Below are 12,978 nucleotides of genomic sequence, written 5' to 3' on the forward strand. Positions count from 1 at the left end.
GTATATATGGTACGTGCACGTTATATATATATTTGCCACCCTCTCGATCGGAACCGGGTGGAGAATTCTGATTTTCCAGTCGAGTATCCGATCATCGACGAGTCGTTAAATGTATACGTATAATATACCGAAAAAAGAAAAACTGACACGAATTTTCGACTGAAAAACGGTTACGACGATCCAATGGATGTTATGACGTACAACGTGTGGTACTATATGATGCGGTCTATGTATAGAATTTTATAATATCATAGTATAAAACAACGATATCGGTTCTTTTTGAACGTAGAAAAGAGTGCATTATACGATTTTCATTTTGTTTAAATCGCGTTGTTTCGGGGGAGAGCGACGGCGTTAAGTCCCGTGATTATAAAGCGTCTCCGCAACTATAAAATAGATCGCCAAACTTTAATACTATTTCATGACTATATTCTGCCTACGACTCATCTATATTATATGATTATGACATAGGCACCCGTAAACTTTAACCTCTGCTATATGGCTGCACCTCGTGAACATATTATAGTGTTACTTTTACGGAGTTTATTATCATCACCGGTGTATCGAAACGATTTAGGGAATGTCCGATTAGGGGAATTTATCACTATTTTTTCCGCAAACTTACTCCAATCATAACACCACTTACATTTATCGTCGGGTGTATCATAACATTATATTATTATATTCAATAAACGTAACATGTGTTATATCTTATCACGAACGAGTGTAAAAGACGATCTGTTAATAACGTTTTTTTTTTCTGTGTTTCCGCAGACGGCGTGGCCAAAGTGATGAGCGTGGTGGACACGTCTCCTCCGGCGTGGTACACCTACTACCCACGACCAGTGGTCGCATCAGTAGCGCATCCGCGCGACCCGTCCAGCATGCGCGAGAAGCACTCGAGCCCACGCAAGATGGTCGCCGTGCCCGCAGTGGTGCCGTGCGTGTCCCCTAAACAGGGTTCCGTGTACCCGGCTCACCACCATCACCACCATCACCGCCGGCACCACGACCAGCTGGATCACCACCGTCACCGCCGCGACGACGACGGTTCGGCCGCGGACAACGACGACGACGAGGACGACGAGGACATGATGCCGTTCGACCTGTCCCGCAACGGCGGCAGTTCGCCATCGTCGTCGCCACGGTCGCCGCTCCGGTCGCACCGCATGTCGCCGGCCGCGTTCAAACCGTACGACGGCAGTGGCAACGCCAACAACGATCAGCCGCTCGACCTGCGCGTCGACTACAAGAAGTCGCGTCGCGGCGACGAGATGGAGGACGAGAACCAGAACCTGATCATCAGGACGCCGTCCCCGGAGGACATCCAGGTGGACAGCCCGGGACCGCCGTCCGAGGGACTGCAGCGGTACCACCACGGCGACCACAACAGCGACCGCGGAACAGCGGTGCACAGTCCGTGTTCGTCGTCGGACAAGGAAGTGATCGTGACCGACGATCACATCCATCACCACCGGCACTACCAACCGCCGCAGCACCACCAGAACCAGAACCAACTGCAGCACCACCAACAGCAACAGCAGCAACAGCAACAACAGCAGCAACAACAACAGCAACAACAACAACAGCATCAGCAGCACCGCCGCGGTGGCATAACCGTCGAAGACGAACGACACCACCACCAGCGGATGGTCAACTATCCGGTGCTGTTCCCGCCGCAGCCGCTTCACCCCATGATGTTGGAGGCCATATACAGGGCGGGCGCGGTGGGCGACAAGTCGCGGATGCCGTCGCTGGCCGGTTACCAGACGGGTGGCGGTTACCACAGGCCGCCGCAGCACTATCCGTTCATCAACGCGCCGCTGCTCAACGGGCACCACCACGTGCCGCCGCCCACCTACGACGTCGTCAGACAACCGCCGCCGCCGCCACTGCCGACACCCGTGGCCAGATCTCCGCAGCACAAGTCGTCGGCGTTCCAGGAGACGTCCGGAAAACCGAAAGACAGGTACGTCGACCCGATAATGTCAATAGCGACAACCGCGGTTGGGGTCGGGCGGGATGATGGGCACTCGTGCGTGTAGTGGTCTTCGGGCGGGCGCGCCGAGCGAGAGTTATAATAGAACGAGGACGTGACGGAAAACCGGAACTCGGACGCGTTTCGTGTATACATGAGAGTGTGAGGGCGCGACACGGTGTCGGTGCAGCATGAGAGACATTTACCGGAGTATTAATAGATAGTCGGTAAACGGCGGTGATATCCGATCGAGTACGGAAAAATTAATATTTTCGATAAATTCGATGCGCAACGTTGTCAATTTTTGATATGACGACCGTATAAAAATCGTAATTATCGTAGAAACAAAGTTTATAAAACGTGTTCATCATTAGCGTTATTATTATTACTATTATCACCTACTGATCTCATATTTATTATATTCAATCGATGCGCTTTTCAAAATAAAGAATCGAATTCTCGGGACCTAGACAATAACTCAATAGTCGGTGTAACAGCCATACTTATTATACACCGTAAATACTTAAAGTTCAGAAAAACTGACAATGTCGTGTGGATTGCGTCCGTGCTTGGGGAACGGGCGGTGCGAATAAAGTCGATCGCGTTTACTAACGACATTGTGTACGCTTGTTAACAGGTACTCGTGCAAGTTTTGTCAGAAGGTGTTCCCGCGCAGCGCCAACCTGACTAGGCATCTGCGGACGCACACGGGCGAACAACCGTACAAGTGCAACTACTGCGAACGGTCGTTCAGCATATCGTCCAACCTGCAACGGCACGTGCGCAACATACACAACAAGGAGAAACCGTTCAAGTGTCCGCTGTGCGAGCGGTGCTTCGGGCAGCAGACCAACCTGGACCGGCACCTCAAGAAGCACGAGGCCGACGGTCCGACCATAATGGACGACAGGCTGTCTTCGTCCGCGGCCGTGGTGGCCGCAGCCGCCGCGGCTGCGGCGGCCAACCGGAGGCGTCCGTCCCGCGGCCCCGGCGCCGGCGACGAGTCCTACTTCGAGGAGATCCGATCGTTCATGGGCAAGGTGAGCGAGGACGGCAGCCGGTTCGCCGCCGCCGCAGCCGCAGCCGCTGCGGCCGCGGCCATCGGCCACGGTCGGGGCGGCGGACTCGCGCATCCGACCGGCGGCGGGCGGCGACAGTCGACGACGTCCGCCTCGTGCCCGTACCGCCGAGGTTCGCCGGGCGACGCGTCTCCGGCCGAAAAGTTCTCGTCCCGGTCGTCCGCCTCGTCGGCCGGTTCCACGGAATCGTCTTCTGGCACGGTCGACGTGTCCACCGCGGCCGCGACCGCCGAAAAGGAGTGCGTCAACAGCACCTGACCCTCCGCCTCCGCGGCTTCCCATCGCGATCGTCGCACCGCCACCGCCGCCGATACCACGACCACGGTTGCCGCGGCTCGCAGTCGTCGAAAACGCGGTTGATCCGATGACCACGACGACGACGACGACTCGTGCGTGCCAGTCTCTCAAGCGCCGCCGGTCGGATCTCTGCGGGTGCGCGACCATCGCGTGAAGCTAATTTTCTTTTTCTCCGCGTACGCAATACATCGCGTACTGCCTCAATTTTTCTCTACACGATTTTCGACGAGGTAACGAATAATATATTATTATATCATATAATACGAGTAACGTAATGTTTAAAACAATACTTTAGTATATACTTAGTGGTACGCGTGTACCTACGTAGTTTTTAGTTGCGGATTGTATTATTATTATTATTATTTTTAAATTTACATAATATATAGTTTATCATCATAATCATTATTGCGTGTAAATATTTTGTGTCGTAAAACGTACACAATATGTGTTATTATATAAGATTTATATTGTATTTTTGGAAACTCGCTGCCCCCCGCAACCGACCGCGATCGTTCTGTGATAGCGATAACAGGACCAATAATTGTCGCGATTAGCTCCTCGCATTGGATAGGTATGTTGTGTATGACGTAGTGTCGACGTTTCGTCCGTTCTACTATAGCTTTTGACAATCGGCGGTACGTATGCTCGCAATGCCGAACTCATATTGATATTAAAGTAATATATACGTATACCTAAATGTTATGCTAATCTAGTTTGATTATATTATTATATAATATTATGTTATGTTTTTAGTTTCGATTTTGACCCACCGTGATCCACGCGCTTTTGTTTCGATCGTAACAGAATTTACTAAAAGACTTAAATCTAAAATAATATTAATTTAAAATAAAACTTGTACGTATACGGGAGTAGTAATGTTTTATAAACGCAGTGATAATGTCGTACGACAACCACTTTATATTATAATATTGTAAACAATCGATCGGCATTGCCCGTCGAGAAATCACGCCACCGAAACCGAATCGTGTCCACCGCAGCGCGTTACGCAGAGAATCGGACCCAGAAAAGTCAAACACTTTTCTCGCGTAGTTCAACACGGAAATGTCCACAGCAGCACGCGCGTATTGCACTATCATCACGACAATACACGCGCCTTATAGTTGAAATTTTTTTTTTTTTGTTTACTCTTATTTGCTCTCGTAGTCGGACGTTGAGCGACGAAACGCTTCTTTACAAGGTCGACAGACGGGTCTGGCGATGTAGGAACGGGGGCGAAAAGAATATCTCGAGACATATCACGCTTTATAGACTTGGTGGTGCGTTCGCATCAAACGAATCGGACGACGACGCGACTGTACAAGTATAGAGGTAGGTATAGTATATTAGAAAACGGTTTCTCTATCGGCCAATAGTGCATTTCGCATTACCATAATATTTAAAACGCGTCGAGCAGGATGCTCTAGATTCAGCCAGTGTGTGTGTGTGTGCAGGACGAAAACCGGTCGATGAAATCGTTATATACGGTTTGTTTTTTTTTCACTCTTAACACACGCACGCGCACGCTCACGTTCCCACTTGTGTGCGCGTATTATTTTTTTTTTAACTTCCAGTTCGATAATATACGGTTTTCTCGCTAACCGGTTCCCCTGTTCCACCGCCGCCGCCGGATGCTGCGCCATGCGCGGACACGAAAAAGGAAAAAATATATCAATTATTATTATTATTAAATATATATGTATATAAATATTATATATATACATGATTAATATAATAATGTGTAAACGTGTGTTTCGGTTGTTATTTTGTTTACTCTCGACACCCGTGTTTACCAACAGGGCTTAAGAAATCTCGATTATATTTCAGTTGTAAATAATAAAAATAATATTCTTGTAATAAATACATATAGAAAGAACGCCAAAGTTCGTCTATACATATAATAGTATCTATGTACATAATATAATAACATACTTATATTCATTTTTTCGCTTCGGGGTGTTTCTGTACGGAATATGGTAAAAAAAAAAAAAACTATAATGACAAATGATTTGCGTTCACGCAATATTCTTTAATATTTCTTAAAATTAAATTAGATAACTATGATTAAAAAAAATAAATAAATATAGATCGTGTAATGTATATATTATAAAACTATATAGGTATCGTCAAACGGATGATGATTACGGTTATAATTATGAATATAATGATTCGAATAGTATAACTGCGATGATAATAATGTGTTCAGCATCCAACCATCATATATCTATATACGGTACACGGAAAATGCTTAAAAAATATCGTAAAGCTAGTCAAAAGACAATACTTAAAATGAAATCTGTAAAACATACAAAAAACGATATAATTAACTGTATTTAACGGATATAATAAAAATAATAGGTATAGGCAATGTTTTATAGGTTATAATATACAATTATAATACGTATACCTACGATCGTTTTAATTTTAATAAATATATGTATAATTTTTTTTTGTTACACGTTATAAATATTATAATTTTATATACTATTATGTTTTGATTATTATATACTATATTATTCTTAAACAGATCTAATAATATTAATAGTACACAATATGATTACGTTAAATATTATTTAATAATAATGGATAGACTAAGGGTAAAATATACGTATCTTTTTGTTTTTTTTTTTTTTAACGAGATTATATTATAACATCTTGTGTGTAAGTTACCAATATAATTTTATGCGCCTTCGTAATACTGTTGTCTATTATATTTTTTTTTTTTTTTTTTTGATTATATTTTTTTGTTAATTTTTAATTTTTAATAATATTATTAAATTTTTAAGATTGTTATTTGAATTTATTGAAGAAAAACAACTCAAATTTATATATTTTTATTAAGTGTTATGTTTAAATTTTTACTATTTTAGTTGTAATAAATATTTTCATATATATAATATATATATATGTGTATATGTATCTACAAATATACATATATGTGTGTGTGTTGAAAACCGTTGAAAAATATACAAATATATAAATAATATATGATTATTAAAATATAAACCACTTTTTGTTTTCCGTTCATTTGGCACACAGCAAATATAGGTATTGCTATCTCGAATACATACGACATGTCGTGCGTTGTTGTATATTATTGCTGCAGATTACGGTTTGTTTAATATATTATCATATTTTTATAATTTTTTTTCTCAGTCTTTCTAGTTCAATGAATGGACGTAATGTGATGTTTTTATAATGCACTACCTGCAGTTGTTTTCACACGATTCAATACGATGTTGATGTCGGATAGTGACAAAAAAAGGGGAAAAAAAGAAAAGAAATAGAAAAAACAGGTTGTCTTCTATTTATTTCAAATAAGTCCCGGTAGCGTAGAAAAAGAATTCATATATGTAGAAAGAAAAAAAATATACGCTTGTACCACACCACCACTTTACTGTGAGCCGAGTATATGTATGTACTCGGTATAAAGTTACGCGATCTAGCTGTGTACCTATACGGTGACTATATATAACTACGCTGCTGCGTCACACGAGCGTTTACGACGAGATACAATAATAATATTTTTAAACACATGCAGTCTGACTATAAAGTGAGTAAAATACCTCAATTACTTTCGTGTGAAAAACCGATATACATTTTAAGCGTTACTCTACAATAGCGTGTAAAGGGTGTCTCATAGGACTTGTTCCGGTACACACACTGCAACACACACCATGCTAATATACGCCCCCAACTGGGCGGGTAGTTAAATTAATAATAACTTTATTCGGTCTAATTTTTGGAATGTATATGTTTGAATGCTAAACAAGAAAATAATAGTTCTATGTTTAAAATGTTTATAGGTAGGTACTTAAATAAGTTTTCGCGTTCGAAAAGTACTATGATATTATAATATTATTATAATATTGATACAATTATCAAAACACGCCAGGAATACAATCATTTGTATGTGTTTTTACTCAGAGTTCAGGTAAGCAACAACATTTTATACATATATACATTATTTTAATCATTATTGAAGGGATATCTGAGAAAGTGTCTTTTAGACTTTAGTTAGTTTAACTCCAAGCTATACTAGTGAGGTATAAGCATATTACATATATAAATGTAGCATACGCGACAATTTTGTATAAAAATCTGAAAATTAATATTAAATTTTCGTTTTCAAAGTATAAGACACTGTTACAAAGGACGGGGTGTATATTTTCAAACAGTGAATAAGTGCATCTTCGATTAATTGCATTTGTTCCGCGATAACGGTAATTTCAGATGTCGATCGTTTGTATAATAATAATAACTGATAAGTCAATGCAGAGGTAGAACTGAACAGAAAAAAAAACCGGTTTTTTGAATAACTAAAACGTTTATTTTTTTTAAAAAAAAAAAAACAAAAAACCGGAACCCGGTCAAGTACAGAAAAAATATTTCATGTACAAATCATGACATGTTGTCAAAATAACTAACTCCAGCACCCAATCTCTCTCGACTATAATATGTATTATAGACTTGATATACTTAATGTATCATAATAATACTTACTAAATGTACATTTTTTTTCAGCTACTTGCGATGTGCTTTTATTTAGTACAAACCAATTGCTTACCTTAATAGCAGAATGAATTTTTATTTTTAACAGAAAATCCTTGTTATTTTGAAAAGTATTACAATTTTTGAAAATATTCTTTTTACCGTCTTCGAATTTTTAAAAATATTTCATAGTATCCGTTATAATAATATTTTTAATTTAAAAATGTTATATTGATAACATGCATTTTTAATTTTCCTAAGCAAAACATACTCGTGAATTGTTCGGAGTATTTCAACTGTAGATAATATCATATTTTTAATGAATTTAATCTACAAGTTACTATTAATAGTTATAGTTATATAACTCGTATGAGAAAATTAAAGTTATTATTATAGGTGTGTAGTGAAAAAATTGGGGTACCCCGTAAAATTAACTCCTACTCTGATTACGCATATATACGCGGGTATATATGGAAAATTGAGTGGGAAGTACAAAAGAAAAAAAAGCAACATTTTTATCGTTAATAAACAAAATATTATTAATTTATCGTCGTCGAGTGTTATTGCTGGGTAGCTACTCTCCTCATGCTTTCACAGTCAACTTGTATTTCCCGCTCATATGCTTATTGTAACTACTATTACAGATTGTTAATTATATTCTAATAAATGTTAAAAAAAATTTATATATATTGCTATGACGTTATTATAGAACTATAAAACTGTTTAACAGATCAAAATATATTTATATTTGTAAAAATCCTAAAGGTTTATGTAAATAATGTGTTTAATATGACAATTTTTATTTTATATTTAGTAAGAACATGCAGTTGAGTATGACTCATAACCCTATGATTAATTAACAGTTGTTAGTACAATGCAGATTCACAGAATATACACATTAACTGTGGTTCCTGTATTATTTTTAGTGATTTTTATAACTGATTTAACTACTCAGAACTAGACTGGGGAGTAGTGATGGACGCTTAGTATCCGGTCCTTCTATATCTGCTGGTAATTTGTTCTCCTATAATATATAACAGCTATACCTACAAAATGATTTTAAAATAAAATCTTTACTACTTATAATTTATCGAACAATGTTTAACCGGTATTAATTTTTATTAGTAAATATTATCATTTTAATGAATCACTGTATACCATTAAATAAATGTTTACAATTCGTATATGTTCTGTTATATATAGCTATATAGTTCTACAGTGAATTAACATTTGAATGAATATGTTTTATCGGTCGTTTTAAGAATATACAACGTCGTTAAAACGTAAATAATTGTAGCCTGTGGAGCAGTAATAATTTTATAATTAAAAGTAAATAAAAAAACTATAAAATATATTCAAAATAATTGTAATTCAATAAAGTTGTACTGCATAATAATATTATGTTTGCATTTCGTATTTTATATTTTTATTCGATTCAATCAACTGATAGTGTGCAACTTATTTTGCATTCGGTCATTTTTGTTTTAAATAACATATATTATGGACAGTCGTTCATCACTTATTTACCTTCGTTGAATGAACATTGTAATAGAGTCTTAATGTAAAATTATTTAACACTTAAATTTAAAAACTATGAGTTTTGAGAATTTTTTAAAAGAAAATTTCCAGTAGTTTTAGAACAGAGATTATAAGATTTTTCTGAATTTGTATACTTATCTAAGATTAGCATACATTGTACACAATTTACACATTATACTGTGCCAAGTGTGCCACAAATTTAATATTATGTATAAACGTTAAGTTTTTTCTGATATTTTACTAATATCACTACTTACTAATAGCTACACAGTACACTGTATGCACGAAAATAAATAAACATGAACGTGAAAATATATTTAATTCATATGTATAATATGATTGTTAATTAAAAATGGTATATAGTAGATTACAGTTATATGATTGTAAATTTTGTAAATTTTATATTCATTTTGTTTTCATTTATTTAAATGTTCTATATTATAATTTAAAATCTTCTGTTTATTATTTTAAAAATAAATATAGGCACATAGTAGAGTGCAGGCGTAAAGTGTTTTCGTCATCCATGCTAGCTCTTATAATCAGAGGAATTTTTAGTGCATGGTTCGGTAGTTTTTGTGTCTCTGACACTCTGTTAAGATAAAATATGTGTTGCACGCCACTACCATTATACAATCACAAAAATGCTGAGAAGAACTATTATGATGATGATATATAATATATATACAAGATACTTTCGAGTCATGTATTTCCAATTTGGAAATTCCAATAACTGCCTATTATCAATCTGAAAACACGCGTTTTCATTGCAGTATACCGCAGAGGCGTCCATTGAAATTATTTATTTATTTTATTTTTCTTATAGACTTTAGTTTAACATAAAATATAATAAAACTATTTATAGAGGTTTCATAGCTGCGATACGATAATGATATTTGTATGAATCAAAATGGCCCAGATATTCATCATATCAAAAACTATACAAGTTTAAAAATATTATATTTATAATGTTTTTAATTTTTAATTCCTTACTTAAAATAAAATATTTTTCGGAATACTTTTAAATAATATACAAATCAAATTTTAAACAAGTAACTTATGCATTATGTATATTTAAAGCTACTGATACAGAGGTACCACGAAAAATATTCATTCGCTCATCTAAAATATAATTAAAATTAAAATTAAAATTAAAACTACTTGTCAGATATTTTATTTTTACAAATCGGAATGTTGCTAGTGCTTCAGAATATAAAATTCAAAATGTATCTTGTAATTCAAAAAAGTATCTTAAAAGATTATGACTATATAATTAAATTGTTTTTAAAAATTGTTTTACGTAACGACTTAAAATTAAGTAAAAGAAATATCTTCAAAAATTGTATTGTTTTTAAATGATGAGTATTGCGCCATCCGCCTGTCCATCGTCACATTTATATTATTATAGTCTATTAAGCCAGTAGTATTTAACCTTTTTAGACAGTGGGACACCTATTTTTTTTTAAATAATTTCGTGAGCTGCATTGGTCAAAAAACATGATTTATGTAACGTTTAAAATGTATTTACTAATACATAGAATGCTTAAAATATATTCGTAAGACTCGAATAAAAAAAGTCTCACGGGTCTAGACTCTAGGGTTGAAAACTCCTGGTTTATATATACTAATATTGTTTACGGTTACCTTTGATATTTCGTGGTACGACCATCGGTGACTAAAAAAAAAACTATAAATAGAAAGATCGAACTTCCGAGATTTTCCAGGTTATAGCAGCGACCCGGCGACGAGTGTGGGCAGGCTGTTGCGAGGAAACGGTCGTGCGGGAAACGAAACGGTCGTCACCGTGGCCGGAAGGCTGTACGCGTGCATAATATATACGGCAGATTGGTCGTAAAACGTTCTGACGGCGCTCGGTCGTCGTTCGCGTGCAATGTGCATAATAATAATAATAATAATGATTGCAGCGTTACAAATAACGCCGGGATAAGTCCGTTTATGAGGTGTGCACTGGCAATAAATTTCGCAGCCGCCACGCGGACAACGACCATAAATTATCACACACACACACACATGTCGAGTTTAGTTACGTACCTCAAAGTATATACAGGTACGTGTACTTATAAGTTATACGCAATTTATATATTATATTATATGCGTACGGTCGGTGTACAGTGCTTTCTTTCTCTCCATTTTCCCGCATAGTGTAGGTATTTACTCCATTGCACATACATGATATAGGTATAAGTACATCGTAATAACAAAAAGAAAATTATTGTTATTATTATTATTTTCGTTATGGCTAGGCCGAGTCGAGCGATTTTCGATTCATCTTTTCCTCGACACGTCTTAAACAATTTTTTCACAACTCGCGCACCAATGATAATATTATTATTATTATTATTATCATCATCGTCATTATTATATAGGTGCAATACGTTCTACGCATAATTTCGTATTATGTACGCGTTGGAACCACGATTTCCGATCCACGGCCAAATCGATTCTTCGACACCTATATAACAACAAATTATATACAGTCAGTAAATGACGTTCACAAATGAAACTTTTTGACAAAATATTACCTACTTATTATGATATATACATTCATTTTATGAAGTATTCTATTTTTTTTTTGTGTTTTTGTCAAAATGTTTAAATTTTTATGGGTCAATCGATTCAAATTATTATTCAACATATGGAATAATAACTGTGGGTTACAACATAGGTGTCAAATAACCAACACTGCACGTAGACATTTTCACAATTATTACATAGCAATAATTTTAGATCTTATTTGTAAATATTTTGTTTAAAAAATAAAAAAAACGACTAAGGAAACGGAACTTAATTTTTAAATTATTAATTAAATGTGCTTAGTATATAAATTTGACAGCGTTGGATGAATTTTAGTGTAATCGTTCACTATAGCATTGCTACATGATCAATATTATCCTGCTTTACATTATATAGGTTAATAAAAAAGACGTGTCATTAATTATTTACTCATTAGTTATTTTGATCGCTGAATATTATTTACACAATAATGGCTAGATTATTATTATATTATATTATCACTATTGTTAGGTATACTATAGTACTATACGCACTTTATGTGTTAATATTGATCTGTATGTATAAAATTATGGTTTGAAAACTAGGAAAATATGGTTTTTTCGAAACGATTAAAACTTGGCTTATTCTTACTCAAATTGTCGACGATATTTATTAATGTATTATATAGGCGTGGTACAATTCAAATACACATATTATATAAAATCAAAACACTATAAAATATAAAAAATAATGCAATCAAAATAATTAATACTAATTAATCAAACTAAGAAGAGAAAGATATGCATTCATTGGAATAACGTATGCACCTATACACTTACAGTGACTCATAGTGAGTCGAAAGTATGGTTCTGCATAATGTGTGGTGCAGGAAAAAATGGTATAAAAGAAATTTGATCCAGTAAAACGCAGAGAGTCACAACAATTTAGTTTAATCAAATATATTTCTACTGAATACTTATACTATGGTGGAAATTACAGTAGTACACACAATTTGTTTTTTTTGTTAAGGGTTGAGCTAATAATAATAATTTTCCTGAAATTACATACCTAACTTGTAGAGGAGAG

The 12,978-nt window shown here is 36.1% G+C and overlaps 1 protein-coding gene across 1 annotated transcript in view; it reads left to right on the forward strand.

The window, feature by feature from the left end:
• LOC132928965 (zinc finger protein sens-like) overlaps positions 1-6,058 on the forward strand; it is a 56,130-nt gene extending 50,072 nt beyond the window's left edge. Inside the window, exons 3-4 of the mRNA XM_060993943.1 lie at positions 775-1,969; positions 2,616-6,058. Of these exons, the coding sequence (XP_060849926.1) occupies positions 792-1,969; positions 2,616-3,315 (1,878 nt within the window). The 5' untranslated portion in view covers positions 775-791 and the 3' untranslated portion in view covers positions 3,316-6,058. The remainder of the gene's footprint in view (positions 1-774; positions 1,970-2,615) is intronic.
• Positions 6,059-12,978: the final 6,920 nt, after the last annotated feature.

Source organism: Rhopalosiphum padi, chromosome 4 (assembly GCF_020882245.1).
Source record: "Rhopalosiphum padi isolate XX-2018 chromosome 4, ASM2088224v1, whole genome shotgun sequence".
Classification (NCBI taxonomy): Eukaryota; Metazoa; Arthropoda; class Insecta; order Hemiptera; family Aphididae; genus Rhopalosiphum; species Rhopalosiphum padi.